Source organism: Aquarana catesbeiana, linkage group LG11 (assembly GCF_042186555.1).
Source record: "Aquarana catesbeiana isolate 2022-GZ linkage group LG11, ASM4218655v1, whole genome shotgun sequence".
NCBI classification, from domain to species: domain Eukaryota; kingdom Metazoa; phylum Chordata; class Amphibia; order Anura; family Ranidae; genus Aquarana; species Aquarana catesbeiana.
In genome coordinates this window covers 259,709,419-259,734,077 of record NC_133334.1, presented here as the reverse complement: position 1 = coordinate 259,734,077, position 24,659 = coordinate 259,709,419, and the positions used below count along the sequence as shown (strand labels likewise).

General features: G+C 45.0%; 1 protein-coding gene across 1 annotated transcript in view; it reads right to left on the bottom strand.

The window, feature by feature from the left end:
• Window positions 1-24,659, bottom strand: part of LOC141111778 (dual specificity protein phosphatase 22-A-like) — a 69,982-nt gene that overhangs the window by 21,356 nt on the left and 23,967 nt on the right. The window contains exon 6 of the mRNA XM_073603915.1: window positions 7,091-7,165. Within this exon, the coding sequence (XP_073460016.1) occupies window positions 7,091-7,165 (75 nt within the window). The remainder of the gene's footprint in view (window positions 1-7,090; window positions 7,166-24,659) is intronic.

Genomic DNA, 24,659 nt, shown 5'->3' with positions numbered 1-24,659 from the left:
TCAGAGGTCAAGTTTCCAGGCAAAAAAAGCGAAAAATTAAAGTGTGTGTAAAGCCAATTTTTTTTTTTTCCAGTTTGTTTGGATACAATGAAGAAAAGAGAGATCCGGGTTCAGGGGCCTTCTCCACTTTGAGACGTGTTCTGCCCCACGTTTATGTATTTTTTATGTCTTATTGTATTGAGCTGCATTCAACCTTTCTGTAGTATGCTGACATCTAGTGGTGGTTTTGGGGCACTACAACTTGTTTTATAATATAATTTTGGCGTCTTCCTCTGTCCCCCCCTCCTGTTTAGAGCTACTTGATTTACTCCTAGCTAGATCAACCCCACTTCTTCTATAATCCCTCAGTCAGTGTTAAGCCAGTCATACTTGAATCACAATTCGTCCAGTTCAACAGGAACCAGCCAAGATTCGATCCATCAATAGGCAGGCTGATTGTACCCAAGTCGATCCATCAACAGTATAGTTCAACAGTACGATCCATCAACAGATCCAGGTACCACCAGCCTGTTTGATTTTTTACATAAGATTACTGCCAGCGGCTATAGCGGCTAGCAGTAATAATTGTATTCTGCAGCCAGGAAGGCTCCCAGAGCTCCCCAGCCGGCAGAACACAATAGTGCTGTGGGAGACATTCCTCCATCACTACTGACTTTGTTGATGGGAGAATAGAGCATTTAATTTCCTTCCATTAATGGAAGCAAAGAAAATGTAATAATTTATGGTCTGCTTTAGTTTTACACAGAGACAGGGCTTAGGAAAGCAATTGACTTTTTACACTTCAAAAGATTGGAAAAACATCCTTTGTTCTGCAATTATCCCTAGTAATGTACTAAAAATGTAGTAATGTAGTAATGTAGTAGTGTTGGATTTGACTTCTGTGTCTTATTGAAGAGTTAAGCTGCCTGTGGATGGTGCCAAGTCAGCAGGTGCCCATATTGTCAGGACAGACTGGGTCTAAGGAGGTATGTCCACACATAACGCGCCATTTAAAACAGAACAAGACTATGTGAACACAGATGTTTCCAGGCATTAAAAAATGATTATAAACAAAAAAATGTCGACTGCGCTAACCCCTATCTTATATTAATTAAATAAATCAAAAAACACCACTCTTATTATAACAGTGAATATATACCTATGACCGTGAAACCCCCAAAATATATATATAGTGGAACCTCGGATTGCGAGTAACACGGTTAACGAGCGTTTCGCGATAAGAGCACTGTATTTTTAAAAATCGGAACTCGGTTTGCAAGTGTTGTCTCGCAAAACGAGCAGGATTCAGACCAAAGTGGTGTGCAGTACCGCTTTTGGCCTGAGGTGGGGGGGGTGCCGGAGCCGAGAAGAGCCGAATGTCACCGATCACAGCCGATCGGCACCGTTCGGAAATGCACGGAAAGGCCCCAAGGACACTTCGGCTGACCTCAGCAAATCTCGGGTAGGAAGTCTTTCCGAGGTTTGCCAAGGTGTGCCGATGTGTCCTTGGGGCCTTTTCAACCGTTTCCGAGGCTCTCCGGTGCCCCCCACCTCTGGCCGCATGCGGTATTGCATCCCATTGAAGTCAATGCAGAAAAAATTATTTTCGTTTCCATTGACTTCAATGGGAAAACTCGCTTTGATATGCGAGTACTTTGGATTACGAGCATTCTCCTGGAACGGATTATGCTCGTAATTCAAGGTTCCACTGTATATTATATATATATATATATATATATACCAATGTCTGTGTCACATCCAATATGTCAACATTAGCCTTTAGATGGTACACCAAAACAACACCACAAAAACTCCCTTACCCCATCAATATAGCAAATTGTAAATCAAACATTAAATGAATAAAAATTATAGGTGTCCAGTGTTTCTGCTGGATTGAATATACCAGCTTAATATTACTAGTGAGTAGAAAAATATAAATTTTGCAAGTCCCAGTGCAACTCTCCAATGTGAATAAACTACTTCCGTGTGTTTCTATCCCCATCCCCTGTGGTTCCGTACAGCTGGTTCCACCAATATTGTGACAACACCACCACCATATGGATTGGCCACTCACCAGATAGAGGTGTCAGCACGCCTTTGGTTCATTAATGGGATAACCACTCCACTCAGGATTCTTTGCCTATGCTTTTCCCAATAGTATCGGTACAAGAGATATGCGTCCTCATGAGAAGTAAACAATGATCATTGCGCAGTATATATGTACTGTTTTCTTTAAAAGGTTTAAAACAAGATTATAAAACTCACCTTCAAATCTGCCCATAAGCCGGCACCAAGCCTATCCAGTGGTTTTAAATGGGTGAAAGTATCGCCGTATGTCTCCTATGTCGGCGTGCGCCTCAAGCCTCGCTTTCGCCCGGCAGGAAGTGACGTCGTATTTTTCCCCAGCAGCCTCTACGCGTTTCGCAAATACAATTGCGTCATCAGGAAGCTTCCTGATGACGCAATTCAATATTTGCGAAACGCGTAGGGGCTGCTGGGAAACGTACTCACTAGTTATAATTAGCCGGTATATTCAATCCAACAGAAACACTGGACACTTATAATTTTTATTCATTTATTATTTGATTTAAAATTTTCTATATTGATGGGGTAAGGGAGTTTTTGTGGTGTTGTTTTGGTGTACCATCTAAAGCAGGGGTTTCAAACTGGCGGCCCTCCAGCTGTTGTGGAACTACAAGTCCCATCATGCCTCTGTCTGTGGGAGTCATGCTTGTAACAGTTCAGCCTTGCAATGTGTCATGGGACTTGTAGTTTCGCAACAGCTGGAGGGCCGCCAGTTTGAGACCCCTGATCTAAAGGCTAATGTTGACATATTGGATGTGACACAGACATAGGTTGAATTGCACAATAGAATATAGTGGTATATTTTGTGTATATTTTTTGAGGGGGGAGGGGTTCCACTGTCATATGTATATATTCACTGTTATAATAAGAGTGGTGTTTCTTGATTTATTTAATTAATATAAGATAGGGTTTAGCGTAGTCGACATTTTTTTGTTTTTGATTTTTTTCACTCCACCCAAAAGGTGGAGCGCTTTTTTGACTGCAACAAACAATAATTTCACTTAAATTAGGCTACACATATACAATTTTTGTATTTTTTTTGTGCCGGTGGCTCACATATTTTAATTAAAAAATGATTAACATAAAAAAACACGGCCCTGTGCCCACATAAACGCTGATGCTTCTATGCATTTTCCAAATGTGAGATGCTTTCAGGAATATGTTGTATGTGCGTTCCATTTGGGCTTTATATACAGTTTATTTCTCACCTTTTAATATAGTAAATGCCCACAAATGATAAATACATTGATGATAATGACTTTATGTTTTAGGTTAACTGCTGCTTAAAATGACCTCAAAATATAATCCAGGATGACAGCAAGTCGGTGAATTCAGAGACCCCCCTGCAGAACAACCCCCCCCCCCCCCACCCCCCCGTCATGTCCGACCACACGGGGAGCGCCAGGTGACACACCGTCTGCGCACAGCTGACGCACACACCGTGGTTTTCAGAGGCTCTCCTGGCCAATATCACTCTTATCATCACTGTGATCTGTGTCACTATATGGGGGGGACTACTACTCACATCATCATCAGTAGTGCCAGCTATAGTACAGTAAATATTTGCGGCGATGTGTAATCGGAAGTGTAATCGCCAACTCATCGAAGGGGCTGCGTTATATCAATGTTTTTTTTTCCTGCATGGTAGTCTGGTTTTTGTCCAATAGTGGAGAACACCAAGAGAGAGGACCTAACATTCCGTCCCTAATATATGGGGGATACATTCATTATAATATCACTATTAATGTTATACATTCAGCCTCTAGACACTGAATCAGCCACACCAGTCTCTGCCCCAGAGGAGCTTACACTCTAATCCCCCCCACAGTCACACACTATTATTATACATTCATATAGCTCTGACATATACCACAGTACTGTACAGAGAACACTGAGCCAGTCACATCAGTCTCTGCACCAGAGGAGCTTACACTCTAATGTCCACCAGCAGTCACACACTATTATTATTATACATTCATATAGCTCTGACATATACCGCAGTGCTGTACAGAGAACACTGAGCCAGCCACACTAGTCTTTGCACCAGAGGAACTTACACTCTAATGTCACCCCACAGTCACACATCATTATTAAATTTTTTTATAGCTCTGGCATATACTGCAGTGCTGTATAGAGAACACTGAGCCAGTCACATCAATCTCTGTACCAAAGGAGCTTACACTCTAATGCCCCCCCCCCCACACACACACACACACACTATTATTATCGTACATTTTTCTAGCTCTGACATATACTGTAGTGTTGTACGGAGAACACTGAGCCAATCTTATCAGTCTCTGCACCAGAGGAGCTTACACTCTAATATCCCCCAGCAGTCACATACTATTATTATTGTACACTCATATAGCTCTCACATATACCACAGTGCTGTACAGATAAGGCTGGGACAGTCACATCAATCTCTGCACCAGAGGAGCTCACACTCTAATATCGTTTCTTAGCTATTTTTGTTTGTTTATATATCATTTTATTTATTCTGTAAGTTAGGGACAGCTGACATCCTTCTGTGTTTAGTGGGTTACAAGGCATGCTGGGTGTAATGCAAGGTAGATTGATGGGCGCCAGACACTTCTTGAATGCAAAGAGATTTATTGTCTCTTAAACAGAACTGTGGGAGAGAGGGTTAGGGCCAGGACACCCTTGAGTAGATGCAATGTTAATTGGCAGACTCCGAGACTTCTATAGGTAGACAGCCATGCAGGGAAAGGTATCTTAGCCAGACACCACGTCTGCATGTGTAGACACGCTGTCTCTTATGGCAACAATCTTGTAACAGTTTCTAACAAAATTTGCAATGAAGTCTTTCACTTCTTCTACAATCTCCTATTGTAGGACTTCACTCAACTGAGCCCCCAGTCTTTTACTAGACTTCAGATCCACTCACCACTGGATCTCCTGAGCTGTTCCAATCTAGCATGCAGTATCTTCCTCAAGCGTTGCCCCCACTCCACCGCTGGGTCCCTGGCTTGGCATTCACAGATAATCCTCAAGCTTCACCCTTGCTGACACGTTAGTCCCTGGCTTGGCATTCACAGATACTCCTCAAGCTTCACCCTTGCTGACACGTTAGGTCCCTGGCTTGGCACTCACAGATAATCCTCAAGCTTCACCCTTGCTGACACGTTAGTCCCTGGCTTGGCATTCACAGATACTCCTCAAGCTTCACCCTTGCTGACACGTTAGGTCCCTGGCTTGGCACTCACAGATACTCCTCAAGCTTCACCCTTGCTGACACGTTAGTCCCTGGCTTGGCATTCACAGATACTCCTCAAGCTTCACCCTTGCTGACACGTTAGGTCCCTGGCTTGGCACTCACAGATACTCCTCAAGCTTCACCCTTGCTGACACGTTAGTCCCTGGCTTGGCATTCACAGATACTCCTCAAGCTTCACCCTTGCTGACACGTTAGTCCCTGGCTTGGCATTCACAGATACTCCTCAAGCTTCACCCTTGCTGACACGTTAGGTCCCTGGCTTGGCACTCACAGATACTCCTAAAGCTTCACCCTTGCTGACACGTTAGTCCCTGGCTTGGCATTCACAGATACTCCTCAAGCTTCACCCTTGCTGACACGTTAGTCCCTGGCTTGGCATTCACAGATACTCCTCAAGCTTCACCCTTGCTGACACGTTAGGTCCCTGGCTTGGCACTCACAGATACTCCTAAAGCTTCACCCTTGCTGACACGTTAGTCCCTGGCTTGGCATTCACAGATATTCCTCAAGCTTCACCCCTGCTGACATGTTAGGTCCCTGGCTTGCCACTCCACAAGTTGTCCCGCTGGGTCCCTGACTTGGCACTTACTGAAGGTTTCCCACTTCTTCACCGTCCCCGGTTGGCAAGAAGCCTGCTCTGGTACTGGCCTCAGCTCACTCACAGTGGTCTCCGGTAGTAAGGTGGACGGTCCCTTAGTGGCGACAGCTTCCCCTCTACCTCCAACCACAACTGGTTCCCCGGCCGGTGGAGCCATTATTTCTGGTTGGACTGCAAGCCGCAGTCCCAACCCTACGCTGCTCTCTTACTTCTGGATAGGCCCTCAGACAGCCTAGCAGCCAGATGTGCCCGGGATAGGCCCAAAGGTTATGGCCTAGCAGCCCAGGGGGGCACTACGACACAAATCACCCAGACAGCCGTCCAGGTGGCACAGAACCCCGATCACCTGACTCCACCCAAATAAATAGGCTCTCCCAGCAGGCCAAGGGACCCAGGAAAATCCCTGCCCATTGGCTGAGACACCCCATTCATTCCTAATCTGTCCTTGCAATGCCTTTGTCTTATCTAATGCCACCAGATACCCGGCCATCTAGTGACAGAAGAGACAAGTGCAGCAATTCCAGAATTAGGGTGGAATCAATTGACCTCCTATCAATTGGCCAAGGCAATTATCACTTGGCAGATACATTTGATAGCAACCTTGCCTAAACATCAGGGTGCTACATGTATATATGTAAATATGTTTTTATTATGTTGTATGTTTGTATGATTTTTAATAAACAAAAAATGTACACTCTAATTCCCCCCCCCCCCCCCCCCCCTACACACACACATACACAGTCACACAATATTATTATTATACATTTATATAGCTCTGACATATACCGCAGTGCTGTACAGAGAACACTGAGCCAGTCACATCAGTCTCTGCACCAGAGGAGCTTACACTCTAATGTCCCTCCACAGTCACACACTATTATTATTATACATTTATAGAGCTCTGACATATACCGCAGTGCTGTACAGAGAACACTGAGCCAGTCACATCAGTCTCTGCACCAGAGGAGCTTACACTCTAATGTCCCCCCACAGTCACACACTATTATTATTATACATTTATAGAGCTCTGACATATACCGCAGTGCTGTACAGAGAACACTGAGCCAGTCACATCAGTCTCTGCACCAGAGGAGCTTACACTCTAATGTCCCCCCACAGTCACACACTATTATTATTATACATTTATAGAGCTCCTCTCCGCTATGAATGACCAGCTTGGGGTGGATACTGACCAGTGTACCAGGCATCCTCCTCCATGCAGGCGACACTCATGGATGAATTTGATGCATTTTTTAAAATGTTGAATTCTACCAAAGAAAACAGAATAAGAGAGAGATGATTAGAGAAATGATTGGAAAGTCTGTCTGGTTACATGACATGAGATATCTGGTTTGTCATCAATGAGGACACTCATAAAATTACAACTGACAATCCCCAAAATGTGCTTATTTTTCTTCATTTGACTGGATAAATATCATCAATATGTCAATATATTATTATATCATTATTATATGGATTTCTTTCTCTATATCATTTGTTCTTGTTCCCTGCAGTCTGCTCTATCTTACACACTTCACACACTCAGTGACTTTGTCTAGGCTGAGATGATGTCATCAGTCTGCTGTGGGCAGGATTAAGCATTTCCTCAGTCTCCCCTCCCCCAGTGATCAGACTGTACATGGTAACTTTGTAGCAAGTCACAAGGTGAGGGGCTGCAGCAGGGAGCTGATCTGTGTCTGACATTTTATTCTACATTTCACAGATTTTACTTTCATTTTTTAGAAAAGGAATAAGCTATAACTTTCCTGCAGGAGGATAAGGGACCCTCATGGCGGCTGTGCTGCGCTCCTTCTTACTATCGGAGACATGGATAGATTCTGGTCTATAAGTCACGTAACCTCAGACATTGGTATTATTTGTATGAGGCCATTCTCTCTCCGAATTTCAGGAAGTTGCCGTCAGCTGAGTCTCTGGTTTGCTGACAGCTTCAAATTTTGCCCAAAAATCATTCCTCCAATAAATGTGACAGTGACTGCTGCTTAAGACAACAAGACTGTCTGCACCATATCACATGACCCCGGACAGTAACTGCCCTAAATCATGTGACTCCTCCACTATCATCTGCCCCATATCACATGACCTCCACCAATAACTGCCCTGAATCATGGGACTCCTCCACTATCATCTGCCCCATATCACAGGACCCCGGCCAGTAATTCTAGATTCTTTGGGGGTGATATGTGAAGCGGACAGAGCTTTGGAGGTGATACATGAAGGGGGTGATGCTTTTGGGGTAATATATAAAGGGGACAGTGCTTTGGGGGTGATATATGAAGGAGGCGATGCTTTGGGGGTGATATATGAAGGAGGCGATGCTTTGGGGGTGATGTATGAAGGAGGCGATGCTTTGGGGGTGATGTATGAAGGGGGTGGTGCTTTGGGGGTGATATATGAAGGGGTGGTGCTTTGGGGGTGATATACGAAGGGGGCGGTGCTTTGGGGGTGATATATGAAGGGGGTGGTGCTTTGGGGGTGATATGTTAAGGAGGCGATGCTTTGGGGGTGATATACGAAGGGGGCGGTGCTTTGGGGGTGATATATGAAGGGGGTGGTGCTTTGGGGGTGATATACGAAGGGGGCGGTGCTTTGGGGGTGATATATGAAGGGGGTGGTGCTTTGGGGGTGATATGTTAAGGAGGCGATGCTTTGGGGGTGATATATGAAGGGGGCGGTGCTTTGGGGGTGATATATGAAGGGGGCGGTGCTTTGGGGGTGATATATGAAGGGGGCGGTGCTTTGGGGATGATATATGAAGGGGGTGGTGCTTTGGGGGTGATATATGAAGGGGGCGGTGCTTTGGGGATGATATACGAAGGGGGCGGTGCTTTGGGGGTGATATATGAAGGGGGCGGTGCTTTGGGGCAATATAGGAAGGGGGCGGTGCTTTGGGGGTGATATATGAAGGGGGCGGTGCTTTGGGGCAATATACGAAGGGGGCGGTGCATTGGGGGTGATATATGAAGGGGGCGGTGCTTTGGGGTGATATGTGAAGGGGACAGTGCTGTGTAGGGGGGAGGTGATGTAAAGGGGGCAGTGCTGTGCGGGGGAAGCGAAAGGGGCAGTGGTACCATTGACTCTTAAACGTACTGAAATACAAGGTGCGGTTTCTTGCACATGGAAATTGCATGGTACAAACGCACCATGCAGTTTCCATGCGGCTGCATTTTTAAAAACGTGCCAGGACCTTTTCCTAGGAGAAAACGCAGGCACAGCAGCCCTATCAAATGAATGGCTGTCATGCCTGCACATCTGGGTTGTGATGTACAGAATCGGAGTCATTGCACAAAAAATGCGATTTGGACCTCTGCTGGAAGAAAATTTTACTAATCGGACCTCCATGAATTTGAAATCACTACCCCTGCCTTAGAACCACTTTAGGCCTCATGCACACTTGAACTAAAAAATGACAGTTTTACGAACGTTTGACTTTTTTCCTCTGACTCTAAACGTCCCCCTATCTGTGTCCAGACATTTACAGGAGTTTAGTGGCGGGGGCGTTCAGGCCGGGTTCACACTTGTGTGATCACAGATATCGCATGCGATTTGCACCGCATTGCTTTGCAGATCACATGCGATGTCTGTGCAATGCGAATTCAGCCATATAAACTGTTTGGCTGAAATCGCATCGCATTCGCACCAAAATGGCGCAGGACCCTTTTTTTTAAGGTCCGCACTGGAATCAGCACCAGTGTGAACCGAGACCTAGAGGCAGAAAAAAAATCACTTTTGCATTCTAAAGAGGAGCATTTGGGCTGAACAAAACGCACAAATGCACATTTACGCTAGGCGTGTTTATGCGCGTTCGCTCGTTAATACATTCTGATGGCCAAAATAAATGAATATTCCGCCCAATAGAAAGCATTAACACCAAACGCGTGAACGGGCAAAAACAACTTTTTTTTTCTGCTGTTTTTTTTTTCCTATAGGATGTGACCTTAAACTGCGAGCGCGCTGCATATTGTTTTCTGCATCATCGTCTCCGTCAGCTCCATCCATGACGATTTTCTGACACGATAAAAGAGCAGATCACGTGATTTCTTACTACTGCGGCACTCGGGGATCCCCGTTGGGTCTGGTTTTTTTAGCTGTATTGGGAGCTGCAGTCTGACATTTGCCGGGGTGCAGGATGTGGCGAGCATGACAAGCGATTGGTTGCGGTGGAGAGGCTCGGCCGGGGACAGGAAGTCAGCCAGAAGATGAGGCTGAACGGTGCAGACGGTGAGTCCTTCCCCCAGGTGTGTCTGATGGGGATCCCTGCACACCGACTTCATGCAGATCCTGTCTTCACGAGGGCACATTGGCTGGTCATACACACAGCAATTTTCAGCCGATTTCAATCGGTTTTCAAATGCTGACACAATCAAAAGCAATTGGAAGAGCGAAGGAAACCGACCGAAGATGAATTGGATGGACTGCGAATCATCGTTCAATTTTAGATGCCCAAACAGATTTCATGGATTGAAAGAACAATTGTGACCCCCCAGGAAGGAAGCAACAGTTTTTTCTGCCATGTTGGATTTGTGTCTCTTCAGACATGAGATTGGTCTTAGATTTGACTCCCTGGCGATGGTTCAGTTCTGCTGCAGCCATTATAATGCCAAATGATGGTGATACCCTCCCCCACTTTATCATGGTGATGTGGGAGGGGCAGAGACACAAACTACTGCAGGAAATCTCATCATTGAGGGAGGGGCAGAGACACAAACTACTGCAGGGAAATCTCACCATTGTGGGAGGGGCAGAGACACAACTACTATGGGAAATCTCACTATTGTGGGAGGGGCAGAGACACAACTACTATGGGAAATCTCACTATTGTGGGAGGGGCAGAGATACAAACTACTGCAGGGAAATCTCATCATTGAGGGAGGGGCAGAGACACAAACTAATGCAGGGAAATCTCACCATTGTGGGAGGGGCAGAGACACAAACTACTGCAGGGAAATCTCATCATTGTGGGAGGGGCAGAGACACAAACTACTGCAGGAAATATCACCATTGTGGGAGGGGCAGAGACACAACTACTATGGGGAAATCTCACCATTGTGGGAGGGGCAGACACAAACTACTATGGGAAATCTCACTATTGTGGGAGGGGCAGAGATACAAACTACTGCAGGGAAATCTCATCATTGTGGGAGGGGCAGAGACACAAACTACTGCAGGGAAATCTCATCATTGTGGGAGGGGCAGAGACACAAACTACTGCAAGGAAATCTCATCATTGTGGGAGGGGCAGAGACACAAACTACTGCAGGGAAATCTCATCATTGTGGGAGGGGCAGAGACACAAACTACTGCAGGGAAATCTCATCATTGTGGGAGGGGCAGAGACACAAACTACTGCAGGAAATATCACCATTGTGGGAGGGGCAGAGACACAAACTACTGCAGGGAAATATCACCATTGTGGGAGGGGCAGAGACACAATTACTATGGGGAAATCTCACCATTGTGGGAGGGGCAGACACAAACTACTATGGGAAATCTCACTATTGTGGGAGGGGCAGAGACACAAACTACTGCAGGGAAATCTCATCATTGTGGGAGGGGCAGAGACACAAACTAATGCAGGGAAATCTCACCATTGTGGGAGGGGCAGAGACACAAACTAATGCAGGGAAATATCACCATTGTGGGAGGGGCAGAGAAACAAACTACTGCAGGGAAATCTCATCATTGTAGGAGGGGCAGAGATACAAACTACTGCAGGGAAATCTCACCATTGTGGGAGGGGCAGAGACACAAACTACTGCAGGGAAATCTCATCATTGCGGGAGGGGCAGAGACACAAACTACTGCAGGAAATATCACCATTGTGGGAGGGGCAGAGACACAAACTACTGCACGGAAATCTCATAATTGTGGGAGGGGCAGAGACACAACTACTATGGGGAAATCTCACCTTTGTAAGAGGGGCAGACACAAACTACTATGGGAAATCTCACTTTTGTGGGAGGGGCAGAGACACAAACTACTGCAGAGAAAACTCATTACTGGGGTCTCCAAGGAATATAAGCATCTAGTAGATGATTCAACCCACCAGTGCCCACACAAAACTGAAATATGAATTTTGAATGGAGTTAACCTTTAAGTTTTTTGTTTTAGCAACACACACACTGCCACAAAAACAAAAACAATTCTATACAACTTATCCAATGATGAATACATAACAATGGTTCTCTTCCCTGCTCATGCAATTATCATATTATGTTTTTGTTGCTTATAAACATGAAAAATAAGTCGAGCAGCTGGTCTGGTATTCAGATATTGTCAATTTCCTGTCCTTAAAGAACATGAAAAGGTCCCCTTAAAGCAGAGGTGTGCCTTAGGTGAGAAAGCCACTTCCTGGCAGAGCGGCTGACAGTGACAAACTCCCCATCAATGGCGTCCTCGAGGGCGAAGGCCTTTCTGGAAAGACTCTCGGGTGACACAAAAGTGCAATTACCGATGGACTGGAAACCCTGCGACGCCCATTTATTATAAAATAAAACGCAAAAACCCCCCATTATAAAAAAATGTTCTATAAATAGTATAACATAAGCTATTCTTAGATACGATATTTACCGTAATGCTCGTATATATGAACAATATGTGTGAATCTCATTTTGATTCCTGGGTGTGGCCGATTCTCTTGCTCGGCATGCCAGGTCTGACCCGGGAAGGAACGAACTCAGCTCCCATGATGCAGTGGGAGTGTTCCCTGCCTGGGGAGGGGCGGGGCCCAGACTGATATCCCGCACTTTCAAAGTGACAGTGCTTTCCTAAGGGTCCATTTACTTTGCTAATGTGCGTTTTAACCGCTTGCCGACCAGCCGCCGCAGTTGTACTGCGGCAACATGGCTCGGCTGCGAGAATCGCCGTCATGTTACGTCGCTTCTTTATGTGGCCACTAGGGGCTCGCGCCTGCTGCTTGCCCCCAACCGCCGGGCTCCCGCGATCGCTCGTGACACGGCGAGAACCGGGATCTCTGGTTCTCTGAGGGGAGAAGAGACTGATCGTGTGTTCATACAAAGTATGAACACCGATCTAGCTCTTCCCCTAGCAAGTCCCATCCCCTGTTCAGTTAGAACACGTAGCAGGGAACACACTTAACCCCTTGATCGCCCCCTAGTGTTAATCCCTTCACTGCCAGTGTCAATTACACAGTAATTAGTGCATTTTTATAGCACTGATCGCTGTATAAATGACAATAGTCCCAAAAATGTGTCAAAATTGTCCGATGTGTCTGCTGTTACCGCAACACACTGCAGCAGAGAGCTGTATTTTGGCCCATCAGACAGCCCATTCATTCTTATGCACCTTAACATGACTAAAATCGCACATGATCCTGTCGTGCAGTGCCATGCGTTGCGGCTGCAATGCAGGTGCATCGTCTTAAAGTGTTACTAAACCCACAACAGTAAAATCAGCCTGTATATGCAGTAAAGCATGCTTGTTATACTCACTGTGGAACCTAAGGGGTTAATCCTCTGCATTGTGTAAAAAGGCTGTTTGATCCTGTCTTCTCTGATCCTCCCCTTCTTCCACTGTCCCCAATCCATCTCTTGATAAGACAGAGTCTTTGGAGTCACCCTGCACATGCTCAGTTTGGTGTGTAGGTTTTTTTTTTTTCTTGGGAGAGTGCATGTGATCAGCACAGGGCCAATCAGCACTATCCAGGCAGAGGCTCAGGGGTCCTGCAGCCTCATAGGACAGTCAGGGGAGAATGAAATCTCCTCCTACAAGCTTTAACCAGACATTGATAGAAGTCACAAGACTGCTATATACTGCTGATGAGAAAAGGTATTTAGCAGTTTATATTTACTAAAATAATTACATTTCCATGTTCTGTGTACTGTGGGAGATCAGATATACTGAATGCAGGGTCCAGGGTTTAGTAACACTTTAAGGCTCATGTTTTTAACACCCCTCAACTGCCCCCTTTAAGCTGCAAAGGCAGCAGATGGGAGTGTATATATGCCATGGTCACGATGCTTTGCTTCATATCTGCTGCAAAATGTATCCCCCCACCTGTCGCTTTCGGAGAGCAGTACCGCTGCCAAGTGCCACCCATTAAAGCGAATGGGGGTGTGTCTAACTTGTGTGCAGTGCATTGGTGCAGCATTTACAGGTTTAAGGCCACTTTCACACAAATATGGTGCGGTTTGGATGCACTGCGGGTGTAGCGCTGTGTACCTACAGGTTTGCTGCGCTTTCTGAAAGCGCATCAAAACTGCGGGACATAATAGAACTCTATGGAAAAGCGCAGCTTACCCGCACCAAACCCGCAGGTAGAGTAGTACCAGGGCTCTCGAACGTCGTAAAAGTTTGGATCCAAACCCTATTGAAGTCTATGGGACCCGAACTTGAAAAATCAAAAGTCCCCATTTTAAAGGCATACAGTATATGCAAGTTATTGGCCAGAAAAAGGGTATGGGGGTCCGGGTACTGTCCTGGGGGCATGTATTAATGCAAAAAAAAAAGTTTAAACAAGATAATTTAAAACATCATAATAAAAATGAAAAATTACTTTAAATATAGTGCCGGGGGGCCACATTCTGTACTATGTATAGAACCTGCTGCAGCAAAACTGACATTTATAAAGAGAACAAAAATGACATTTAAATTGCCAGAAATACAATACCATTGCCGGCAATACAAAAATGTTTTAAAAAAACAGCGTGGGGGTCCCCCCCAATCTTTACCAGGCCCTCTGGATCTGGTATGGTTTTTAAGAGGAACCGCACACCAAAATATAAAAAAAAATGGCGTGGCCCCCCCCCCCCCCTCCAAAATCGATACCAGACCCTTATCGAGGGACAGCTATTAGCAAAAGTTTGTAGGCATAGGACACACCCCCTGCCACGCCCCCTTAAAAGAGGCTTATACAAAAAAAAAAAATGATTTCTTAAACCCACATTTTTGTTTTTTAACACTACTATTCCTTTATATTGGCTCTTGAAATTTACAAATGCAGCAATTTAGAAATTGGATGAAAGGTTTAGCACTGGGAAACACTTTTTTAAAGATAAAAAGTACATTTTATATAAATCTATATAGATCAGAAGTGGCCGGTCTACTAGGGGCGCCGCTTCACCTGCAGGGAGCCAGACTTTGTTTACACAGGCAGATCCCCGTTCTGTCACTGAGGGGAACAATCGCGGGTGGCCGGCAGACATTGAGTCCGCCCCACCCACTGATTGGCCCCACCCCGCTGGCTGGTGAGCGCAAGCGCCTACAAATCGCTGTGTACGAGCCGACGTACAATGACAGCGTTTCCCGTGAACCAGCCACATTGCCACAGTACAATATACACTTATTGGGATTTTTTTTTACCAAAAATATGAAGTAGAATACATATTGTCCTAAATTGATGAAGAATTTAGATTTTTTTCATTTTTTTTATTGGATGTGTTTTATAGCAGTAAAAAATAGTTATTTTTATTTTTTCAAAACTCTCTGTCTTTATTTTGTTTATAGCGCAAAAAATAAAAACCGCAGAGGTGATCAAATACAACCAAAAGAAAGCTCTATTTGTGGGGAAAAAAAATACTTCAATTTTATTTGAGTACGGCGTTGCACGACTGCACAATTGTTAGTTAAAGTAACGCAATGCCGTATCGCAAAAAATGGCCTGGTCAGAAAAAAAATGGCCTGGTCAGAAAAAAAATGGCCTGGTCAGGGAAAAAAAATGGCCTGGTCAGGGAAAAAAATGGCCTGGTCAGAAAAAAAATGGCCTGGTCAGAAAAAAAATGGCCTGGTCAGAAAAAAAATGGCCTGGTCAGTAAAAAAAAAATGGCCTGGTCAGAAAAAAAATGGCCTGGTCAGGGAAAAAAAATGGCCTGGTCAGAAAAAAAATGGCCTGGTCAGAAAAAAAATGGCCTGGTCAGAAAATAAATGGCCTGGTCAGGAAAGGGGGTAAATCTTCTGGAGGGCAAGTGGATTTTTTTATATATATATCTCATATGTTGTAAAGCGCTGCGCAAACTGTTGGCGCTATATAAAACCTGTATAATAATAATAAATATATATATATATATATATATATATATATATATATATATATATATATATATATATATATATATATATATATATATATATATATATTTATATAGATACAATATGTGTCGATTTTTGTCTTGTGATGTGATTTGTGTGACCTGATAAGACTCCAGATATAAAAGATCTGAGGTCGGGAGTGATGTGGTCATTGGATAATAGTAATTGGTAAACAATGTACCCCGCACATGATGGTGCTGATTGGGGTATTTCGGAGAAAGGAAGTGGTTTGAGATTCCCCGGCCAGTTGATTCGAGGGAGAAGGGAGGAAGTGAGCCTTCACAGAACTGGCACTCGGTTCACAGAAGAGGACACGGGGGGCCGAGACCACGTTACCGGCCAGAGCCGACCCAATCCGCAGCCCTGCTGGATAGAACGGAACTTGTCATGTCAGGAAAACCCCCCAGAGTTATAGAGAAGATTGAAACAATGTAGAAATTGATTTTCCTTTTCAAACTCATTGCACCAATAGGGATCAGCAGGGGAAAGTCAGCTGATTGATACATTGTAGTTAAGTAGTGGACCCCTAGGATTTAGCTGCATGGAGTCACAAAGACCCCCAACCACGGGGAACGCAGTGTTACATTGTAGTAATAATGTCATTGTGACAATGAAAGAATTGGAGGGAATGTGTGACTTCGGAGGAGGAGTGCTATTAGTACATGGGGAGCGCAGCTCCCTACTGTCCCTCATTTCAGCTCTAATCCCTCCGTCCTCCTCAGTTGTCCCTATTACACCCCGGACCAGACTGTTCAGTATGAGGACCACCCTGTATATTATACAAATATTCACAGGCTGAAAATAACATTTTTATAAATGAACAAATCACATTTCAATGTTTGAATACGTTTAACTTGGAGTACTTCTGTAATAATATGATAGGAGTGAGGACAACTAAAACCAATCCACAAAACAAAGCAAACCATTCCATTCAAAAAATGAGCCCATTAGAGTTCCACCTACTTCAGAGTCTCCATCAGAGCCCCCCTTACATCAGAGTCCTCCCTTACATAACTGTCTACATTAGAGCCCCTTTACGTAAGAGTTCCTATTAAAAACCCCCTTACAAAGGATCCCCCCTTACATAAAAGTCTCTTTAATAAAAGTCCCTATCAAATTCCTCCTTACATCGGTGACCTCCTTACATCAGAGTCCCCCATCAAAGCCACCTTACAACAGAGTCCCCCATCAGAGTCCCCCTTACATCGGAGTCCCTATCAAAGTCCCCCTTACATCAGAGTCTCCCTTACATCACAGCCCTCCATTACATAAGAGTCCCCATTAAAGCCCCTATAGATCAGAGTCTCTATCAAAGTCTCCCTTACATCAGAGTTCCCCTTACACCAGAGCCCCTATCAGAGTCCCCCCTTACATAGGATTCCCCATTACATCTGAGTCCCTAACAAAGTCCCCCCTACATAGGATACCCCCTTACATAAAAGAGTCTCCTTAATAAAAGTCCCTATCAAATTCTCCCTTACAGCAGAGACCACCCTTACATCACAGTCCCTATCAAAGTCTCCTTTACATCAGAGCCCCCCTTACATCACCTTGAGGCGATTCAGTTCGCATTTGCAGCGCTTTACAAATCATTCATTCATTCATTCATTCATTCAGCCCCCCTTACATCAGAGTCCTCCCTTACATCAGAGTCCTCCCTTACATAACTGTCTACATTAGAGCCCCTTTACATAAGAGTTCCTATTAAAGACCCCCTTACAAAGGACCCCCCCTTACATAAGAGTCTCCTTAATAAAAGTCCCTATCAAATTCCTCCTTACATCAGTGACCTCTTTACATCAGATCCCCATCAAAGCCCCCTTACAACAGAGTCCCCCATCAGAGCCCCCCTTACATCAGAGTCCCTATCAAAGTCCCCCTTACATCAGAGTCTCCCTTACATCACAGCCCTCCCTTACATAAGAGTCCCCATTAAAGCCCCTATAGATCAGAGTCTCTATCAAAGTCTCCCTTACATCAGAGTTCCCCTTACACCAGAGCCCCTATCAGAGTCCCCCCTTACATAGGATTCCCCATTACATCTTAGTCCCTAACAAAGTCCCCCTTACATAGGATACCCCCTTACATAAGAGTCTCCTTAATAAAAGTCCCTATCCAATTCTCCCTTACAGCAGAGACCCCCCTTACATCACAGTCCCTATCAAAGTCCCCTTTACATCAGATTCTCCCTTACATCAGAGTCCCCCCTTACATAACTGTCTACATTAGAGCCCCTTTACATAAGAGTTCCAAATAAAGACCCCCTTACAAAGGATCCCCCCTTACATAAGAGTCTCTTTAATAAAAGTCCCTATCAAATTCCTACTTATATCGGTGTCCCCATCAAAGCCCCCTTACAACAGAGTCCCCCATCAGAGTCCACTTTACATAGGATTCCCCATTACATCCAAGTCCCCTTACATCAGAGTCCCCAACAAAGTCCCCCCTTACATAGGATTCCCATAAGAGTCTCCTTAATAAAAGTCCCTATCAAAGTCTCCTTTACATCAGATTCCCCCTTACATCAGAGTCCTCCCTTACATAAGTGTCTCCATTAGAGCTCCTTTACATCAGAGTCCCTATTAAAGTCCCCCTTACATAGAAATCGCACTTACATAAAAATCCCTATTAAAGTCCCCCTTACATAGGATTCCCACTTACACCAGAGTCCCTATCAAATTCCCCCTTAGATCGGTGACCCCCTTACAACAGAGTCCCTATTGAAGTCCCTCTGACATCAGAGTCTTCCTTACATCAGAGTCCTCATTAGAGTCCCTTTACAACAGAGTCTCTATCAAAGTCCCCCTTGCATAAGATTCCCCTTTACATAAAAGTCCTCCTTACATCATAGTCCTTATCAAAGTCCGCCTCTCCTTAATAAAAGTCCCCCATACATCCGAAACCCCTTACATTAGAGTCCCTATCAAAGTCCCTTTTACATCAGAGCCCCCCTTACATGTGATTCCCCATCAGAGTCCCTTCTTACATCAGAAGGTCACATAAAATTGGGCCGTAGTTTGTAGACTCCTTTCCTACAGGTATAGCCCTAGTTATACAATGTATCAACTGACTACCAAATCTTTCATCCATTCTCTAAATTCTTACATTTGTTGTTTTGAACACCCAGCATGAAGGAGGATTCGTGGTAAAAGGACTTTAAAAGGATATTTTCTACATACTCATTCTTTATGGTCTACCTAACTGGGGGCGTGGCAAGGGGTGTGTCCTTTGCCTTCACACCTGTGTCTCTCTTTCACATCTCAGGACGTTGGGAGGTATACACGTGTGCGCTAATGGATTTTCCTGCCAGTGACTTCCTGTCCAAGTGACAAACTCTCCCCACAATTCACTTCCTGGTGTCACCGTGACAGGAAGTTAGTGAAAATTTCCCAACAGGGGAACAGAGTAATGTCAACTTAACAGAGGTTCCAATCCTTCACTATTTTATCCAGAACTGTAAGCACAGTTTTGGCTGGAGTCAGGTTTTAAAGACTTTATAAATGTAGCCTGAATCCCCCATTAAAGTGTGAAAATGTTATTATAGTACATTACCACAAACCGAACCAATGCAAAGAGACAACGAGACGTGTGAAAAAACATGTGAATGTGAGAAGGAACACGACTTCACACATAGGACATACAGACAGAGCGCACAACGGCGAGACGGCGGCCATGACAGCAAAACTCAGAATTATACCTAACCCAGATATCATTTATCAGGAGAAGTTCTGCCTTTTTACTTTGACAAACTGCACCCACTTTACTTCACTATATATTTATATAGCTCTGACATATACCACAGTGCTGTACAGAGAACACTGAGCCAGTCACAACAGGCTCTGCACCAGAGGAGCTTACACTCTAATGTTGTCGTTCCCCCCACCCCCACACCCCACAGTCACATACCTCCCAACTTTTTGAGATCGGAATGAGGGACACCTATCAGCAAAAGTATGCAGGCATAGGACACACCCCTTGCCACGCCCCCTTAAAGGAGAATTGAACAAAAAACAAGATTGGTAAACCCACAAGTGCTTTTTTTTACCACTACTATTCCTTTATATTGGCTTCTGGAATTTACAAATGCAGCAATTTAGAAATCAGATAAAAGGTTTAGCACTGGGAAACACTTTTTGAAAGATAAAAAGTGCATTTTATATACAACTATATAGATCAGAGCAAAATGAGGGACAAATGAGGAGAAATGAGGGACTGTGGAACATTGCTCCAAATCAGGGACAGTCCCTCGAAATCAGGGACAGTTGGGAGCTATGCAGTCACACGCTATTATTATACAGTTATATAGCTCTGACATATGCTACAGTGCTGTACAGAGAACTCTGAAATGACATACAATAATTTTTGGGGGAATTTATAGTTTAATGATTTTCTCATCTTCATACTGTTCACAATTCCCCCCGGTGGTGAAATGAACACAGTGCAGCTCTCTGGGCTATAAATAGCAGGAAATGGTGCCGGTATTTTGGGTGAAGAACTGACACAGATGCTCTGAGTTCCCCTGAAAATGTCGCAGCCTCAGAGCTTAACGGTCACCCAGCCACAGCCTTTCCACGTGACACGTCACCAACTACCCACACAGGGGACAGAAACGAAACTTGGCAGGATTGCCACAGTTGTAAAGACATCAGTCCCTTACAATCACTACAATGGTGCCTTTTCTGCCCCTCTTTACCATACAGTGGTCCCTCTTCTGCCCGTCTGTCCCGGTTGTGTACCCAAGTCCCTCTGTCCTTACGTACCATACAACAGTCCTTCCTCTGCCCTTCTGTCCCTCTTTACAACCTTCTGCAAGCAAGTCCCTCTTCATGGTACAATGGTCCCCCTTTCCCCCCAAGTGCCCCTGTCCCTCGTTACCCCACACCAGTTCATCCTCTACACCCCTGTGTCAATCCTCATCCCACAGTGGTCCCTGTTCTGCACCCAAGTCTCCCTGTCTCTTCTTTACCCCACAATGGTCCCTCTTTTGCACCCAAATACCTCTGTCCCTTTTTACCCCACAATGGTTCCTCTTCTCCACCCAAGTTTCTCTGTCCCTCTTTATACCACAATGGTCCCTCTTCTGCACCCATGTCTCTCTGTTCCAGTTCTGCATCCAATTCCCTCTGTCCCTCTTAACACCGAAATTGTCCCTCTTCAGTACCCAAGTCTCTCTGTCCCTCTTTACACCACAATGGTCCCTTTTCTGCATCTAAGTCCCTCTGTCCCTCTTTATCCCGCAATGGTCCCTCTTCCGCACCCTCTGTCCCTTTTTCCCCCACAATGGTTCCTCTTCTGCACCCAAGTCTCTCTGTCCCTCTTTACCCCACAGTGGTCCTGGTTCTGCTTCTAACTCCCTCAGTCCCTCTTTACTCCACAATGGTCCCTCTTCTGTATCCAAGTCTCTCTATCCTTCTTTACCCCCCCCCCCCCCCCAATGGTCCCTCTTCTGTACCCAAGTCTCTCTGTCCCTCTTTACCCCACAGTGGTCCTGGTTCTGCTTCTAACTCCCTCAGTCCCTCTTTACTCCACAATGGTCCCTCTTCTGTATCCAAGTCTCTCTATCCTTCTTTACCCAACCCCCCCAACGGTCCCTCTTCTGTACCCAAGTCTCTTTGTCCCTCTTTTCCACCCAAGTCCCTCTGTCCCTCTATATCCCACAGTAGTTCCTCTTTTAGGTCTGATGTATACATCTGGACATTTACAGATAATCTTTATATTTCTGTTATTTTTAGGATCCCCCCTTGTAAATTACAGGATTTCTCACTTCTGAAAAACAGTATAAAGAGAAAAGAAAATGATGCAGTCTTATGACAAAAGTTTGTTTTTTTATTCCTTTTTTAAATTCAGAATCATGAATTTGGCTGGAAGTCAATCCACCCAAAATTGGTCTCTAATGCCCTGTACACACGACCGGTTTTGCCGTCGGAATAAACTCTGAAGGTTTTTCCGACGGAATTCCGCTCAAGCTGTCTTGCCTACACACGGTCACACCAAATTCTGACCGTCCAGAACGTTGTGACGTACAACATGTACAACGGGACAACACGTACAACGTCTCCTACTTGCTTCACAGCTTGCGTCATTTTTGGTCCGTCGGAACAGCATACAGACGAGCGGTTTTCCCGATAGGAATTTGTTCCATTGGAAAAATATAGAACATGTTCTCTATCTAAGTCCGTCTCAATTTTCAATGTAAAAATTCCGATGGGGCCTACACACGATCAGAATATACGATGAAAAGCTCCCATTGGACTTCTGTCGGAAATTCTGACCGTATGTACGGGGCATAAGTCACCGGTGGAGTTTGGTGGTCTGAATCACAAGTCTGTCACCCAAGAGTCTGGTGTGTATTTGTAGAGGGAACTTCACACCTTTCTGGTCTGGTATAGATGAAGGGAACTCCCGGTTACTTTTTTTACAAACAGAAGGGAACAGCCGGGAGCTCTCATTGGCCGAGAATTTAAATGGCCATTCTCCTTGTAAATGTCAGTGTTGCTGCAGTAGGTTGTACAAAGGAATTTTGCATTTTTTTATGTTTCACTTTAAGCATTACTAAAATCACTGCTCCCATTGACTTCAGTAGGTATCGGATTCAGCATTCAAACTTCATTAACCCCTTCCCACCCTCACTATAACCGAATGACGGCTACAGTGACAACTTACTTTGCCGGGAGGGCGTCTATTGCCGTCCTCCCATGATCGCGCTGCCCGGACTCAGCTGATCACAGGTCAGGGTAAAGGGCCAATCACAGCGGCCCTTTACCATGTGATCAGCTGTGTCCAATGACAGCTGATCACGGATGTAAACACAAGCTGGTTATTGGCTTTTCTTTCCTCACGCTGACAGCATGAGGAGAGAAGAAGAGAGTTGATAACTGGCTTGTGTTAAAGGGACATCGGCACTGATTATCAGTGCAGTCCCAACAGTGCCCACCAGGGCTGCAAATCAGTGCCACCAATCAGTGCTCATCAGTGCTGCCAATCAGTGCCTCCTCACCAGTGTCACCTATCAGTTCCGCCTATCAATGCCCTTCAGTGCCACCTATCACAGCCCATCGGTGCCGCCTATCAGTGCCCACCAGTGCTGCCTCATCAGTGCCCACCAGTGCCACCTATCAGAGCCCATCAGTGCCGCCTCATTAGTGACCATCAGTGCAGCCTCATCAGTGCCTACCAGTGCTGCCTCATCAGTGCCCACCAGTGCCACCTATCAGAGCACATCAGTGCCGCCTCATTAGTGACCATCAGTGCAGCCTCATCAGTGCTCACCAGTGCTGCCTCATCAGTGCCACCTATCTATGGCCATCAGTGCCGCCTCATTAGTGACCATCAGTGCAGCCTCATCAGTGCTCACCAGTGCTGCCTCATCAGTGCCACCTATCTATGGCCATCAGTGCCGCCTCATTAGTGACCATCAGTGCAGCCTCATCAGTGCTCACCAGTGCTGCCTCATCAGTGCCACCTATATATGGCCATCAGTGCCGCCTCATTAGTGACCATCAGTGCAGCCTCATCAGTGCTCACCAGTGCTGCCTCATCAGTGCCACCTATATATGGCCATTAGTGCCGCCTCATCAGTGCACATCAGTGAAGGAGAGAAATGACCTGTTTGCAAAATTTTATAACAAACTATGAAAAATGTTTTTTCTTTTTTTTCAACATTTTCAGTCTTTTTTCGTTTGTTACGCAAAAAAAAAAAAAAAAAAAAAAAAAAACAGTGATGATTAAATAGCACCAAAAGAAAGCTCTATTTGTGTTAAAGGAATGTGATTTGGGTACAGCATGGTGTGACCACGCAATTGTCATTCAAAGTATGACAGCGCTGAAAGCTGAATATTGGCCTGGGCAGGAAGGGGGTGAAAGTGCCCGCTAGGCAAGTGGGTAAAGTTCGCCTGAGCCCGCCTCAAACCGAACCAGGTGCGTTCAGCTCAAAAGCCGACTTTCATTACTGTTATTTTAACCCCTTCTCACCTGCTTTGGCATCCCTTTAAAATAGTTTTGGAATGCCTGGGGGGGGGGGCGGGAAGGATCGGCGATCAAGTGACCACTGCGACAGTGGTCACATGATTGGAAGCCAGTCCTGCTGGCTGACTATCTTTACCCTGGAACCTTGCTTTCTAGCTTTCGGAATCATGTGCTAGAATGATGTATATTATTATTTTTTTTTTTTTGTTTTATTGTATTTGATTTTGTTATATTTATTTGTTTTGCATTTAAAGAGGGACTGCAGTCTGCTCACATAATTTGTAATAAAAACATCTTTGCCATTCTGAAGCTTCCCTCCAAACACTTTGCATATTATTTTATATATACTGTGATTCTGTACTTGCCAAATACATAGCTCCCAACTGTCCCTGATTTGGAGGGACTGTCCCTGATTTGGAGCAATGTCCCTCTGTCCCTCATTCCTCCTCATTTGTCCCTCATTTTGCTCTGATCTATATAGTTGTATAGAAAATGCACTTTTTATCTTTCAAAAAATGTTCCCCAGTGCTAAACCTTTTCTCCAATTTCTGCATTTGTACATTTTAAAAGCCAATATAAAGGAATAGTAGTGATAAATAAAGCACTTGTGGATTTAATTAACCTTTTTTTTGGGTTAATTCTCCTTAGAGGGGGTGTGGCAGGGGGCGTGTCCTATGGCTACAAACATTTGCCAGTAGGTGTCCCTCATTCCCATCTCAAAATGTTGGGAGG